At 37.5% G+C, this 16,756-nt stretch overlaps 1 protein-coding gene across 2 annotated transcripts in view; it reads right to left on the bottom strand.

The window, feature by feature from the left end:
• Window positions 1-291: 291 nt before the first annotated feature.
• Window positions 292-16,756, bottom strand: part of LOC144632258 (uncharacterized) — a 181,478-nt gene continuing 165,013 nt past the window's right edge. Inside the window, exons 4-6 of one of the 2 annotated variants that reach the window (XM_078490864.1) lie at window positions 16,040-16,168; window positions 14,776-14,904; window positions 292-1,781 (exon numbers count right to left, since the gene is read on the bottom strand). In XM_078490864.1, the coding sequence (XP_078346990.1) occupies window positions 1,096-1,781; window positions 14,776-14,904; window positions 16,040-16,168 (944 nt within the window). In that variant the 3' untranslated portion in view covers window positions 292-1,095. The remainder of the gene's footprint in view (window positions 1,782-14,775; window positions 14,905-16,039; window positions 16,169-16,756) is intronic. The other variant, XR_013566874.1, reaches the window with a different exon arrangement.

Below are 16,756 nucleotides of genomic sequence, written 5' to 3' on the forward strand. Positions count from 1 at the left end.
TCTCTTACTGAACATCTGAACATTTATTTCCATCTTAGCTATATGTTCATTCAAAACTTGTTTACACGATATCACTAATTTTCAAAATTTTTGGAAAATCGCTAAATCAAATAGTCGCTAAAACTTGCTCAGATAAATCGCTAAAATTAGTCGGCGCTAATAATAGTTGCCTTAAGGTATTTCATTGACTCCTGAGAAATTGCACAATCCTTTGCAGAATTCTCCACTGCGTTAAGGAAAATCTCTGCGTTGCGCCGGTTCGACAATCAATAGTCTCAATAGGACTGTATCTTTCTTGAATTTTGCGTTTATTTACGATGCACATGTTCTACATTCAATCGTTCTCAATTCCATCGTTCTATCTACTTAATTACAAGATGTCTGATTCTATTTATTTGCTATTACAACGGAAATACACGCCTAAACTACGTAAATGTAAGATTCACAATACTTATTTTTATTTTTGCCTGTTGCATGACTTGACTTGCGTGTTTACCTAGACTAATCCAATTAACCCTTTGAAATTGAACCCACTCCCACTATTTGCGGAACATTGTCATACATTCCTGTACGTCACAGGATGTTTCAACCCAAATGTACGCCCAAAATTCTCTAGATAATTCTTATCTTCATTGTTACAAGCATAAGCTAACATTTTCTCATTATTTCAATATTTATTTGATTATGCAATGACACGTTTTACGACACAATCGGTGGAACCACAGGTAGCCCAAGCTTAAGCTGTGAGTGAGAGAAAATCATATTACTGGAAGTAATAGCGGGCGCGGCGAAAATATAACAAAGTGCTATGATATTGCTATGGGAGGATTCTCAATAAAAATGCTTAAACTTACTTCCACGCAGTAGAAGAAATCCACTGTCCCAGTTGGCTTCAAGGTTCAGCTGTCAGCAGTAGTCAAATCCCTCGTATTTTTAATAAAAACTAAGAAAAGTTTCACTACTTTTGTGTAAAAACTTTTTTCTATAAAAAAACTTAGTTTCAAGACCGAACTACGGTTCTTTGTATAATCATGACACTCCGTAAAGTGTGCTCTCTTGTAACTGGCCAAATGAGTAGCACTTGAAAGAAAGAGGTTAACGTGCTCCCCTGCTGAGTAGATAGTTCACGGCTTCAGCATCACCATTATCTGCCGCGATCGTCGAAGGAGTATCACCGCGATTATCTTTTGAATTGACATTAAGACCATGTGACAGCATTGTCTCGATAATGGCGACATTACCACCAAATGAAGCCATGTGTAGTAAATTTTTTCCATTCTTGCTTGTCAAAGACAGATCGGCTCCTCTGTCTAAAAGATAGTTTACGGCCTCTATCTTGCCACTTGAAGCAGCAAACATTGTCGGAGTGTTTCCACAACTATCTTTTGAATTGACATCAAGACCACGTGATAACATTGTCTCGATGATGGCGACATTACCACCCTGTGAAGCAAAGTGTAGTAAATTTTTTCCATACTCGCCTGTCAAAGACGGATCGGCTCCTTTGTCTAAAAGATAATTTACGACCTCCATCTTGCAATTCAAAGCAGCAACCATCAATGGAGTGCTACCATAACTATTCTTAGACTCGATATCAAGACCACGTGCTAACACTGTTTCGATGATGGCGACATTACCACCCCGTACGGCTGAGTGCAGTAACTTCCAATCTTGATTTTCAGTTGAATGTGTTTCACCTTTGCCTGCATTTACATCAATGGTGGTCTGATTGATGGTGGGGACAACGGAACCTGGTGAATGGCTCTGCACTAAACCACGTCCTAATTATTAAAAACAAAAAACAAAATGAGCAAAGTTTTAGAACCTAGATTAATCCTTCATAAAACCAACTTAAAGTAAATATTCCATAGGGTGTTAAATGACATTTTCCCAATTATAAACAACCATGGTGTTAAAGGAGCTACCTTTACGTTACATATTTTCCCAGAAACTTAATGTCGCGAAAGTAAAAGAAGCAAATTTCGCGAGACCCAAAATTTGCGATTTAGAGCCCACAAAAAGTCCCCCGAAAGTCCCACGAAAATAAGTAACAATAAGATATGCCACACAGTATAACTTAAAAAAAAAGCCCAAATAGCCATTTTTTCAAGCTATCCTTGATTATTTTGGTGTTTTTCACCTTTAAAAACTATAATTGCAAGTGCATCAAAAAATCACGAAAATATTTTAATAGCTTTTGCAGTTCTTAGACATCACGCATATATCGCCAGGCTGCTAAGTTACTCCAAGATGGCGGCGGGCGGTTCTCAACTTTTGAACTACTTCAGACAAGGATTTCATAGGGTTTGAATACTCTTTGGAAGCTGAAATTTTGGTGAATAAGATATCTTTGTATTACCTTTTCGTTGGCGTGAAGAAAAAAGTGCCATTTTAGAATGAACTAATCCCCTTAAAGCATCATTGGGTGAAGTTTCACGATTGTACGAAAAATTCTTGTACGTTATTAATTCGCTCAAAGATGGTAAAATTCTACAAAGGTTAAGTCAATAGTAGAGTCTAAGAATAAATAATTGAGTAAATTAAACCGGCATCAATTTGCTGAGCAATTACGCTTGGAAAATTTTTGTGCTGTAGTGGGAGGTAAAAAACACTGCAGGATGACACTCCGAGTCCAGCATTTTATTCCCAGGAGGTCTGGTTTAGCTAACAGTTAAACACCTTTGGATAATGATTTTTGTGTCATGCAAAAAGGAAAATGAAATGATAAACCAGGTTATTTACCATAAAGACTCGTGTAAAAGCCGCACCTTTTTGCTCAAAATTTATGTTGGACTCAAAATTGTGAGTGTTGCTTATCTACCAGACCATTGCTTTCAAGAGCTGTAAACCCCCAACTTGTTCACCAGTAGTTGTTTAAAGCAGTTTATTTACACTTCGCTATCCATCACGTGCAAGAAAATACCACACTATTCGGGAAAACTCACAGGGTAAATGACCGAGCGTTTCATTGCTTTTTACTTCTTGTATATGGTGTGTTCATCCTTTGGATCGTTAAACTGTCATTTAGTGACAAGTTTTTTTCCGATCAATGGCTTTCATAGCTCTTTATAAGCTCTCTTTTCATGCACAGCTGATGGAAAATCGAACTTCTTCGTTGTTTACCAAACGTTGGTGTCCAAACTTCTCTCTTTACAGTACTGCATGGTTACTAAGCAATTGCTTCGTGTCCTTCGGGATCCACTGGGGTTGTTGCGCCCCGTGTTCGGCTCGTAATATTTTCATCCAAATTTTGTTGTTTTCCACAAAGGACTTTTGTAATGAAGACACCATCTTGTCAAAAGAGCATCTCTATTTGAAGACATTGGGAATTTGATTAAAGAAAAGCTTCAAAAGGTATTTTGAGAGTTGATTAACGCAGCAAATGCACAGCATAAGATTAAAACCAACTTCTTTACCTCAGCGTTTTCCTAAGTTTTATTTTTTTTTTAAATCAACCTTGAAAGTTGGGGATGTGGCTTATCTACGAGTCTGGCTTATACACGAGTCTTTACGGTATTTTACATATCAAAATTTTCAGAAAAAAATTGACCCACGAACTTATTCATGTTGAAGTTTTTGCTGCAATTAAACCCAATTACCGGTATTAGCAGGATTCTGAGTAATGTTCTACAAATCCACCTTAAACAAATCCATGTTTTACAAATCCACCTTAAACAAATCCATGTTTTACAAATCCACCTTTAACAAATCTATGTTTTACAGATTCATTTTTTTAATCCATATTTTACAAATCCAGTCCAGTGCAGTCCAGTCTATTCTAATAATTTGTGAACATGAAATAAAGTAAACCTTTCAATATTATGAAGTAACAGTAGTAGTTAAGCCCGTTACCGTAGGGTGCACTTAATATTCAAAATGGTGGCCGATCACAACGAATATAAAATTATAATAAAAAAAGGGTGGGGGAATGTAAAACAAAACCCTTAATGACACGAGGAAATGTAGGGAGATGTGTAAGGGAACAAAAAATCTGGACACGAACAGGAATAGCAGGTTTTAAGACATGTAACGTGATAGAGCCCCCCATAGGTTTGAACAGGTAAAAGACACTGAACCGTATGACTTGTGATGTCGTGACCAGAAACCATCAACACTCTACAAGTTGCCATAATGGCTGTTGCCTGTGACGTCATATGATGTCATGTGACGTCATTAGAGCCGCCATCTTGGATTTCTCCAACCTCGTTCCCAGGGCCTCTCTTCCTTTCTTCCGAGGAAAATAGCGGAAATTGACACAAAATCAAACCAGAACGCTTAAAGAAAGTAAAATAAAAACAAATTGAACCATTGTTGCTTTAAAAAAACTGGAAAAATAATGAAATATGTCAAAAATGAGAAAGGATGAATAAAAAAGCTGAGAGCAAACAAGTAAATTTTCACAGCATTTATTTAACTGATAGGATGGTTGCTTGTTTATACATGACATCATTAGCAAAAAAAGCATTATTACAAGGTCTAAAAAGTAGAATCGATTGGCTTTTAACTCATAAATACACATATCTTGAGGTAACAATGCCGGTTTCTCTCTGATTGCCTCATCTTGGTCTATCGTGAGCCATCTCTATCAATGTAGCCAATGAAATTCTTGAGAATATGGTTGCCAGGGTGGTGTTCTTGGCAAGACTGCCTAAGCTTTTCTTCTTTGTGATCTTTTCTTTCTTTCTCTTGAGTGTTGATTGAGCCTTTTTAGCATTTAACTTGGTGTTTCTTCTAGTAGTTGTATCAGTCTGAACCGTTTTTTCAATAAGTACAGGGTTTTTGCTTGGTATGCTTTCAATCACGTGTTCTCTGTTGTCGTCACCTTTTCCCAAGTTGGGAATATCGGGTGAGGATGCCGTTGAAGATACGCTTTCTGCCTTTACTCTTTCCATCGCTGAGATGTAAGTAATGCGATATGTCAATTTTCGGTAGATTTTATATCCACTTTATGGTTAATTTCCTTTACAAATGAGCATGAGTAACTCGGTAAAAATAACTTTGCTCAAAATGAGTCACTCACATCTATAAGTGAGAGCGCAACAAACCAACGTGCTCATTTTTAGACGGACGATTGACGAGTGAGCTTAGCGTATGGGTTATTTTTGTCAATTTTGTCACAAATCATTTAGCCGAAGTTACAACAGAAATCGCCACGAGAAGAAAGGTTGCTTGAAACGCTTTGAGGAAAACACTAATCAGAATTCAATGGGTAAAGATTCGCCAGACGTTTTTGATGATGTGGAGACAGAGGAAGAAGAATATGACCACAACGAAGACGAACAAGAAGAGGATGATGAAGATGTGAAAGAGGATGATGGTGATGATGATGAATCTAGCATTGAAAGTGACGAAAAAAATGACGAAAGACCTTGGAAAAAGCTGCGTCTAGAAGTTATAGATGATCTGAGTGCAAATTATGATGAACAAGTAGAACGATACCAGGAAGAGGGGTCGTCTAAAAACGTGGCCGAGGCCAAGGCCTCTAATTTTCTATTACCTTCATATAGAAAAAAGTTACGAGGCTTGTATTTGCATTATCTAAAGTGGATTCGTCATCTCAAATCTGATCATATACACAAAGAGGTCATGGCAACGCTACGTCGCTACATGGACGACGATGACATGGATTTTGAGGAAGCCGCGGAAGCAGCTGTGAATAAACGGAAGTTTTTATTGAACAGAGTTTTTGAGCCAATAGAAGTACCGGACGAATCGCCCGACGAAGAGGCTGACGACGTCAGGAGACATCCACTAGCAAAATGATAGAAAAAAGAAACAAAAACCACTCCTGAAAGTTGACATGGGAAACACTGATATTTGCGAAAAGCACGCAAAATGAATTACGCAGGCTATAAGACAATGACGCTAGCTAAAGTGAAACACGTTAATGTATTGTTGTGCAAAATAAATAAAGCAATATTAATATGATATTGTCGTTTGCGTGTCTACCATCAGTTTCTTGGCATTTACGCTTGCCGTTTGCACAAAGTTAACTACTCCAAGTTACCCTTGAACTTATTTAGAGTCACCCTGAGCTACTCCAAGGAACTTGCGTCCTAACGCCCCTGTACTTAGTTTGTGAGTAACAAAGAGGGACAGATTAGTGCCAATCATTCGCATTGCTACTTACTGGTCAGCGGATACTACCAATCTACTTGGACCCAATACTCCTGTTGCAGAAGTTTATAGCGCGGACATTTTGCAGCCACTTTTTTTTTTTTAGCAACACTCAACCTGCTCACGAGTTTCTCTGAGTTAGTCCCAACTTGCTCATGAGTTACTCTCAGCTATTTCCAACTTACTCATGAGCTACTCTGAGCTATTCCCAACTTGCTTATGAGTTACTCTGAATTACTCCTAGCCAACTTGCTCATGAGTTACTCATTTTGAATTGCTCATTTGCTCATTTTGAGTTGCTCATTTGCTCATTTTGTTGCTCATTTGCTCATTTTGAGTTGCTCAGTAGCTCATTTGCTCATTTTCTCGTTTTGAGGTGCTCATTTGCTCATTTTGCTGCTCATTTGCTCATTTTGTTGCTCATTTGCTCATTTTGAGTTGCTCATTTGCTCATTTTGTTGCTCAATTTGCTCATTTGCTCATTTTGTTGCTCATTTGCTCATTTTGAGTTGCCCATTTGCTCATTTTGTTGCTCATTTGCTCATTTTGTTGCTCATTTGCTCATTTTGAGTTGCTCATTTGCTCATTTTGAGTTGCTCATTTGCTCATTTTGGTGATCATTTGCTCATTTTGAGTTGCTCATTTGCTCATTTTGTTGCTCATTTGCTCATTTGAGTTGCTCATTTGCTCATTTTTTTGCTCATTTGCTCATTTTGAGTTGCTCATTTGCTCATTTTGTTGCTCATTTGCTCATTTTGAGTTGCTCATTTGCTCATTTTGTTGCTCAATTTGCTCATTTGAGTTGCTCATTTGCTCATTTTGAGTTGCTCATTTGCTCATTTTGAGTTGCTCATTTGCTCATTTTGGTGATCATTTGCTCATTTTGAGTTGCTCATTTGCTCATTTTGAGTTGCTCATTTGCTCATTTTGGTGATCATTTGCTCATTTTGAGTTGCTCATTTGCTCATTTTGAGTTGCTCATTTGCTCATTTTGTTGCTCATTTGCTCATTTGAGTTGCTCATTTGCTCTTTTTTTTGCTCATTTGCTCATTTTGAGTTGCTCATTTGCTCATTTTGTTGCTCATTTGCTTATTTTGAGTTGCTCATTTGCTTATTTTGAGTTGCTCATTTGCTCATTTTGAGTTGTTCATTTGCTCATTTTGAGTTGCTCATTTGCTCACTCACTGGAACAGGTAAAAGACACTGAACCGTATGATTTGTGATGTCGTGGCCAGAAACCATCATCACGATACACGTTGCCATAACAGCTGTTGCCTGTGACATCACATGACATCATGTGACGTCACAGGCAACAGCTGTTATGGCAACGTGTAGCGTGATGATGGTTTCTGGCCACGACATCACAAATCATACGGTTCAGTGTCTTTTACCTGTTCCAGTGAGTGAGCAAATGAGCAACTCAAAATGAGCAAATGAGCAACTCAAATGAGCAAATTGAGCAACAAAATGAGCAAATGAGCAACTCAAAATAAGCAAATGAGCAACAAAATGAGCAAATGAGCAACAAAATGAGCAACTCAAAATGAGCAAATGAGCAACTCAAAATGAGCAAATGATCACCAAAATGAGCAAATGAGCAACTCAAAATGAGCAACTCAAAATGAGCAAATGAGCAAATGAGCAACAAAATGAGCAAATGGGCAACTCAAAATGAGCAAATGAGCAAATTGAGCAACAAAATGAGCAAATGAGCAACTCAAAATGAGCAAATGAGCAACTCAAATGAGCAAATTGAGCAACAAAATGAGCAAATGAGCAACTCAAAATAAGCAAATGAGCAACAAAATGAGCAAATGAGCAAATGAGCAACTCAAAATGAGCAAATGAGCAAAAAAATGAGCAAATGAGCAACTCAAATGAGCAAATGAGCAACAAAATGAGCAACTCAAAATGAGCAAATGAGCAACTCAAAATGAGCAAATGATCACCAAAATGAGCAAATGAGCAACAAAATGAGCAAATGAGCAACTCAAATGAGCAAATTGAGCAACAAAATGAGCAAATGAGCAACTCAAAATGAGCAAATGAGCAACAAAATGAGCAAATGAGCAAATGAGCAACTCAAAATGAGCAAATGAGCAAAAAAATGAGAAAATGAGCAACAAAATGAGCAAATGAGCAACTCAAAATGAGCAAATGAGCAACTCAAAATGAGCAAATGATCACCAAAATGAGCAAATGAGCAACTCAAAATGAGCAAATGAGCAACTCAAAATGAGCAAATGAGCAACAAAATGAGCAAATGGGCAACTCAAAATGAGCAAATGAGCAACAAAATGAGCAAATGAGCAAATTGAGCAACAAAATGAGCAAATGAGCAACTCAAAATGAGCAAATGAGCAACAAAATGAGCAAATGAGCAGCAAAATGAGCAAATGAGCACCTCAAAACGAGAAAATGAGCAAATGAGCTACTGAGCAACTCAAAATGAGCAAATGAGCAACAAAATGAGCAAATGAGCAACTCAAAATGAGCAAATGAGCAACTCAAAATGAGTAACTCATGAGCAAGTTGGCTAGGAGTAATTCAGAGTAACTCATAAGCAAGTTGGGAATAGCTCAGAGTAGCTCATGAGTAAGTTGGAAATAGCTGAGAGTAACTCATGAGCAAGTTGGGACTAACTCAGAGAAACTCGTGAGCAGGTTGAGTGTTGCTAAAAAAAAAAAAAAGTGGCTGCAAAATGTCCGCGCTATAAACTTCTGCAACAGGAGTATTGGGTCCAAGTAGATTGGTAGTATCCGCTGACCAGTAAGTAGCAATGCGAATGATTGGCACTAATCTGTCCCTCTTTGTTACTCACAAACTAAGTACAGGGGCGTTAGGACGCAAGTTCCTTGGAGTAGCTCAGGGTGACTCTAAATAAGTTCAAGGGTAACTTGGAGTAGTTAACTTTGTGCAAACGGCAAGCGTAAATGCCAAGAAACTGATGGTAGACACGCAAACGACAATATCATATTAATATTGCTTTATTTATTTTGCACAACAATACATTAACGTGTTTCACTTTAGCTAGCGTCATTGTCTTATAGCCTGCGTAATTCATTTTGCGTGCTTTTCGCAAATATCAGTGTTTCCCATGTCAACTTTCAGGAGTGGTTTTTGTTTCTTTTTTCTATCATTTTGCTAGTGGATGTCTCCTGACGTCGTCAGCCTCTTCGTCGGGCGATTCGTCCGGTACTTCTATTGGCTCAAAAACTCTGTTCAATAAAAACTTCCGTTTATTCACAGCTGCTTCCGCGGCTTCCTCAAAATCCATGTCATCGTCGTCCATGTAGCGACGTAGCGTTGCCATGACCTCTTTGTGTATATGATCAGATTTGAGATGACGAATCCACTTTAGATAATGCAAATACAAGCCTCGTAACTATTTTCTATATGAAGGTAATAGAAAATTAGAGGCCTTGGCCTCGGCCACGTTTTTAGACGACCCCTCTTCCTGGTATCGTTCTACTTGTTCATCATAATTTGAACTCAGATCATCTATAACTTCTAGACGCAGCTTTTTCCAAGGTCTTTCGTCATTTTCTTCGTCACTTTCAATGCTAGATTCATCATCATCACCATCATCCTCTTTCACATCTTCATCATCCTCTTCTTGTTCGTCTGCGTTGTGGTCATATTCTTCTTCTTCTGTCTCCACATCATCAAAAACGTCTGGCGAATCTTTACCCATTGAATTCTGATTAGTGTTTTCCTCAAAGCGTTTCAAGCAACCTTTCTTCTCGTGGCGATTTCTGTTGTAACTTCGGCTAAATGATTTGTGACAAAATTGACAAAAATAACCCATACGCTAAGCTCACTCGTCAATCGTCCGTCTAAAAATGAGCACGTTGGTTTGTTGCGCTCTCACTTATAGATGTGAGTGACTCATTTTGAGCAAAGTTATTTTTACCGAGTTACTCATGCTCATTTGTAAGGGAAATTAACCATAAAGTGGATATAAAATCTACCGAAAATTGACATATCGCATTACTTACATCTCAGCGATGGAAAGAGTAAAGGCAGAAAGCGTATCTTCAACGGCATCCTCACCCGATATTCCCAACTTGGGAAAAGGTGACGACAACAGAGAACACGTGATTGAAAGCATACCAAGCAAAAACCCTGTACTTATTGAAAAAACGGTTCAGACTGATACAACTACTAGAAGAAACACCAAGTTAAATGCTAAAAAGGCTCAATCAACACTCAAGAGAAAGAAAGAAAAGATCACAAAGAAGAAAAGCTTAGGCAGTCTTGCCAAGAACACCACCCTGGCAACCATATTCTCAAGAATTTCATTGGCTACATTGATAGAGATGGCTCACGATAGACCAAGATGAGGCAATCAGAGAGAAACCGGCATTGTTACCTCAAGATATGTGTATTTATGAGTTAAAAGCCAATCGATTCTACTTTTTAGACCTTGTAATAATGCTTTTTTTGCTAATGATGTCATGTATAAACAAGCAACCATCCTATCAGTTAAATAAATGCTGTGAAAATTTACTTGTTTGCTCTCAGCTTTTTTATTCATCCTTTCTCATTTTTGACATATTTCATTATTTTTCCAGTTTTTTTAAAGCAACAATGGTTCAATTTGTTTTTATTTTACTTTCTTTAAGCGTTCTGGTTTGATTTTGTGTCAATTTCCGCTATTTTCCTCGGAAGAAAGGAAGAGAGGCCCTGGGAACGAGGTTGGAGAAATCCAAGATGGCGGCTCTAATGACGTCACATGACATCATATGACGTCACAGGCAACAGCCATTATGGCAACTTGTAGAGTGTTGATGGTTTCTGGTCACGACATCACAAGTCATACGGTTCAGTGTCTTTTACCTGTTCAAACCTATGGGGGGCTCTATCACGTTACATGTCTTAAAACCTGCTATTCCTGTTCGTGTCCAGATTTTTTGTTCCCTTACACATCTCCCTACATTTCCTCGTGTCATTACGGGTTTTGTTTTACATTCCCCCACCCTTTTTTTATTATAATTTTATATTCGTTGTGATCGGCCACCATTTTGAATATTAAGTGCACCCTACGGTAACGGGCTTAACTACTGTTCAAGGTGGCTCCACCACAGAGTAATCATTTATGGTGTGATCCATGCTGATAAATCTAGTTTTTGGTCTGTAATAGCACAGGCTTACCATCCTATGCCTGTGAGGTCACAGCATGCCCATATGAATATTCAAATTTTCTCACTAATTGCTATTGTAAATATTTAAGCTACCATGCTGCTCTTTATTTAGTGTACTGAAATGTATTTTCTTGTTTTATTCAATATTTGGATCAAAATAAATATTTGCAAGCATAAGCAGGAATTTATCCAGGCATGTGGACTATCGCAAGAGATCAGTGTTGTTATGAGGGAAATTCAGCTCATGCGCACCACATGACTCATGCAAACCTCAGAATTGAGTTTTACTCAAGTGACTACATGCTTTTCTAAAGGTTCTTATTGTGGGGTGCAGTAGCTTTCTAGCCAAGAAGTGGTTAAACATTAACTGCCCAGTTATAAGCTTTTTTCAAGCTTCTTGTCTTAATCTAAAACAAAGTGAAATAACAGGCAGTCGAAGACTGCATGAAGATGGCTGCAGTTAACAAAATTTCTTCACCTACAAATATCTCAAAATACTCGGGTACAAAGAAGGTTAATTTTTAAACTGAACAATAGCACAATTCTCGGTTAGCGTGACATTCTTAAACCTGGTTCACGAATAGAATCTCCATACCACGTTTAGTAAAATGCAGAGAAAAACAGCAGTTTTAGTTTTTTCTTTGTAAAAATCGCATTTTGTGAATTGTTGTTTGTTATACTTGAATATCGAAATTGAATCAGTTATCCCGACACTTCACGATTTTATTATATTCGACATACACCTGAATCTATCTATGTATCTTATTATAAATGACATTGTAATCGCGAATAGCAACAACAACAAACAACAAGAAAAGTTTATCTGAACTGTAAAATTACAAAAAGAAATGTTTAAACAATAAATAAATTAAAAATACATACAGTTGCTGGTCACCCAAAATAACTAAAAAGCTAAACTAGTTGGGTGACCACAATAGTGCAAATTTCTGACTTTTCTGGCCTTGGTGGAGAAAGTCAGTAATTCAGGTAATTGGAGATGAAATTATTTACGGAACACAGCAGCGTGTTCGAGCAGCATAAAATGGCTTAAAATCGTTCTTTGAACTCGACTCACAATACTTTCAATTCCTTCTATTTAACCTTTAATAATTGAAGTACTGCTATAATTCCTTAATTCAAAACAAAAAGCGGCTAACATGTAAGGTTTAATAAGTAAACACAAGACATACTCGCCGTATAGATTCTTATCAGCTGTAAGTTTTGTCGTAGATCTTTATGTGTTGCCGAAAAATTTCGAACTTTTAAGTTTAAGAGATGTACAAATCAATGAAACTTAAAAGAAACTCTGTTTCAGATTTATTTTCATTCATATCAAGACAAGGAATGTATTTAAAAGCAACAAAATATCTACAACTTGAAAGACGTGAGACTCTGCATGGAAATTGATTACTTGCACAAGCAAAAGGTTTTTAACGGCGGCCGGCCGATCCTTCCAAAAATTCCATCCAAATTCGAAGCAATACTGTACATTACCATTTTGCTTCTTGAAGTATTCAAAAGCCGCACAAAGTCCATGATTATTCAAGACGTCCGTGATCTGCATTCAAACCCCACTGGAAGAGCCATGACTTCGATCTCAGTTGTTTTTGCGGCCGTCGAAGCCGGGCAAGATAAACTATTTGCCAGCAAGGTTTTAGCATTCTGTACTTTGTGAACTGTGGTATTTGACCCCCTTTAACAGGGTCGGTCAGGGTTTTTAGGTATACGGTATACAGGGGCATTTTAAACTGGGTATACAGTATTTTTACACTAGAATTGTGCCTTTATGGGTATAAAGTATACTGTGATTTTCCAAATTTTGGTATTTTGCACGATTTTGAGGGAAAATTTAGGGTATACTGGGTGCATGTTTTTCAGGTATACTGGTATACCACTTACCCCCCTGGCTGACCCTGCTTTAAAATAAATTCGTGTTTTGCCTTTTTCAGTTAAGTCCCAAAAGGGGAAATTTCCGTGTTCAGAATGAAAAGCACAACCTTGGAAGGTTGCGAATTCATCTCGCAATCCGCCATTATTTTCACGCACATTTCACCACAACACAGTCAAAATGTTTCCGAGTGTTGCCGGGCATTTTTCGGTGGCTGTACATGGAAGATCGGTCTGGATATATCCGTGGTCCATCGAAATATGATCGATTGTCACAACGGTAAATCGACTGCATTGTTCGTGATCTGATTGGCTCCCGAAGTTTCTATTGTTACATTACATACCCCATGCATGGCAAAGAGGATGAGGCCATCCTCAATAAAAATCAAACTGGTTTGAAAAATATTAAACCAAGAATAAATTTAAACCACAACAGCTTGACTTTTGTTTTGGGTGTACTCATCTGTGAAAATTAAACTAATAGGTCATGACTTGTTCAGCTTTAATGTGATGGCTACAAAACTTTAGGATGAGGGTCTATTTAACTCTGGCGGTCTGGCGGTCTGGCGGTCTGGCGGTCTGGCGTTTTCAGCCAATTTGGAGCGTTGATCAGCAGGCAGATTCTTTATTATCTGGCAGTTTACAGTCAAGAAATTTATGGCAGTCTTAGTTTTCAGGAGAAAATAAAAGGAATTTCGCTGTCTAGGAAGAATAACATGTTGTAGTCTGCAGACTGTACAACCCCCTATAATAGACCATCACTTGATACATAACTTAGCCAAGTTTCAAATCATCAGGAGAAGTGTGGAAATTAATGCCATCCAAATTCAACCCTAAAATCTACTTGAATTTTTCTATACTTGATACTCTTTCACAAACAAGCCAGTCACAAACCCCAATTTCTGGGAGAAGCCTGGTCCCACTGTTTACTAAAATCAGAGACTGTGCTGAGCTGGTGATGTAAAGTAATACCTTTATTTAATGTGAAACTCCACTTAGTTAAAACCTACGTTCCTAAGGAAACCCACAACTAAAATTATAACTATCACATAAATTATAAACAGAAGTGAAAATAAAGCTTACTCTGAAATGTATAAATTCAAATGCATGTACAATTACAACTATTCACAATAACAATATAATACTGTTAGTTTTAAACAACGATGAGTTCTACTGAAAATCCAAAAACCTTTATATTATTATATTTGTATCATCCTTTTTTTAATTTTAAAATTCAACACAACCTATCTTGCAAACAGTTCCAGAAAATATCCATACCCACCCCAATGAAGGTCATTGGAAATTCCGAGGGGGTGGGGGTTCTCAAAAGCCAAAATTTGTAAAGGAAAGTATGGGGCTTTTAAGCCCCATACTTGGAATTTCTAGAGAGGTGGGGTATTAAAGCCAAAAAACCTTCTGTGGGAGGGGTATGAATATTTTCTGGAACAACACATTGTATCTGGCATGTTTATTCCTGGTGATTTCTTGGAGGTCTCCTCACTCAAACTTCTGTTAAATTTGTATTAATATTATTTTTAAAATGGCTTATAAATGATGATGATGTATAATGTGAAAAATACTGCATCAGCTTGTTTTATTGGAATAAAATAATTTACCATAAATGTACCTTCCTCATGCAATGCTGAATCATCCTTACCAGCTGCAGCTTTCGGTTTTTTATCTTCTGTTTCTGTCGAAGTTTTTTCATCAGTAAGATGCACTGGTTTTACTTCTGGTACAGCAGTTTCATGTGGACCTTTGAAGATTGAGAGAGAGGTTACCAAGGTTTTCAAACCTTTTAAAAATTCATGATGATGGTTTGCCAGGGCCCTTGCTCATCGGGCAAGAGAGTATGAAAAGTCACTTGTCCGGCAGGAAAATCTACTTGTCCCAGACGACAGGAAGGGGGTTTTGTCGAGCCCTGCAGTCTTAGTTTTCAGGAGACAATAAAAGGAAGTTCGCTGTCTAGGAAGAATAACATGTGGCAGTCCGCAGACTGTACAACCCCCTATAATAAACCATCACTTGATACATAACTACGCCAAGTTTCAAATCATCAGGAGAAGTGTGGAAATTAATGCCATCTAAATTCAACCCTAAAATCTACTTGAATTTTTCTATACTTGATAGTCTTTGACAAACAAGCCAGTCACAAACCCCAATTTCTGGGAGAAGCCTGGTCTAACTGTTTACTAAAATAAGAGACTGTGCTAAACTGGTGATGTTATTATGTAACATTTTATTTAATGTGAAACTCCACTTAGCTAAAACCTACATTCCTAAGGAAACCCACAACTAAAATTATAACTATCACATAAGTTATAAACAAAACTGAAAATGAAGCTTACTTGAAAATGTATAAAATTCAAATGCATGTACAATTACAACTATTCACAATAACAATATAATACTGTTAGTTTTAAATAATGATGAGTTCTACTGAGAATCCAAAAACCTTTATATTATTATATTTGTATCATCATTTTTTAAATTTAAAATTCAACACAACCTATCTTGCAAACAGTTCCAGAAAATATCCATACCCACCCCAATGAAGGTCATTGGAAATTCTGAGGGGTGAGGGATTTCAAAAGCCAAAATTTTTAAAGGAAAGTATGGGGCTTTTAAGCCCCATACTTGGAATTTCTAGAGAGGTGGGGTATTAAAGCCAAAAAACCTTCTGTGGGAGGGGTATGAATATTTTCTGAAACAACACATTGTATCTGGCATGTTTATTCCTGGTGATTTCTTGGAGGTCTCCTCGCCCAAACTTCTGTTAAATTTGTATTAATATTAATTTTAAAATGGCTTATAAATGATGATGATGTATAATGTGAAAAATACTGCATCGGCTTGTTTTATTGGTATAAAATAATTTACCATACATGTACCTTCCTTATCCAATGCTGAATCATCCTTACCAGCTGCAGCTTTCGGTTTTTTATCTTCTGTTTTTGTCGAAGTTTTTTCATCAGTAAGATGCACTGGTTTTCCTTCTGGTGCAGCAGTTTCACATGGACCTTTGAAGATTGAGAGAGACCAGTGAGTGCATGGCCAACTATATCAGTGTCATATTTTAATGTGATTGCATTATTAGACTAGTGGTTGACATGAAAAATTAGTCAACAACTGTCTGCAACTCAATAATCCACACACTTGAGGCCACAACTCAATTTCAGTGGAAAAACTTCAGATGGTAACGTAGCATTTACTGTACATGTCAGAGTGTTAGTTCAACCTTTTCCTGAAATAAAATTTGCATACCTTATTATCTATATTTATGTGATTGTACCAATAAGGGACCATTATTTTCTTGGAGGGAGGGGGGAAGAAAAATTTTCCTCTGCAAACTTTGTTTTTGTTTATGCACCTGTGCAAACATTTTTTTTTTCGAAACTCCACTTACCGGTATGTCTTGTTATACATATCGTGTTTGCAAACAATTATTTTGTCTTTCTAGGCCTAGCCTCCCACGCAGTCGTTCTTAGGGGCGATCGTGTTACACTCCTCCCCACGAACGCCTGCTTAACCGAGGCCAACATTCCTTTCCGCCGCTTAGCCCCCCCTTTCCTCCAAAAAAATAATGGTTTGTCCCTAATAATATTTTA

The sequence above is a fragment of the Oculina patagonica genome, chromosome 12, assembly GCF_052425735.1.
Source record: "Oculina patagonica isolate OP01 chromosome 12, crgOcupat, whole genome shotgun sequence".
Classification (NCBI taxonomy): domain Eukaryota; kingdom Metazoa; phylum Cnidaria; class Anthozoa; order Scleractinia; family Oculinidae; genus Oculina; species Oculina patagonica.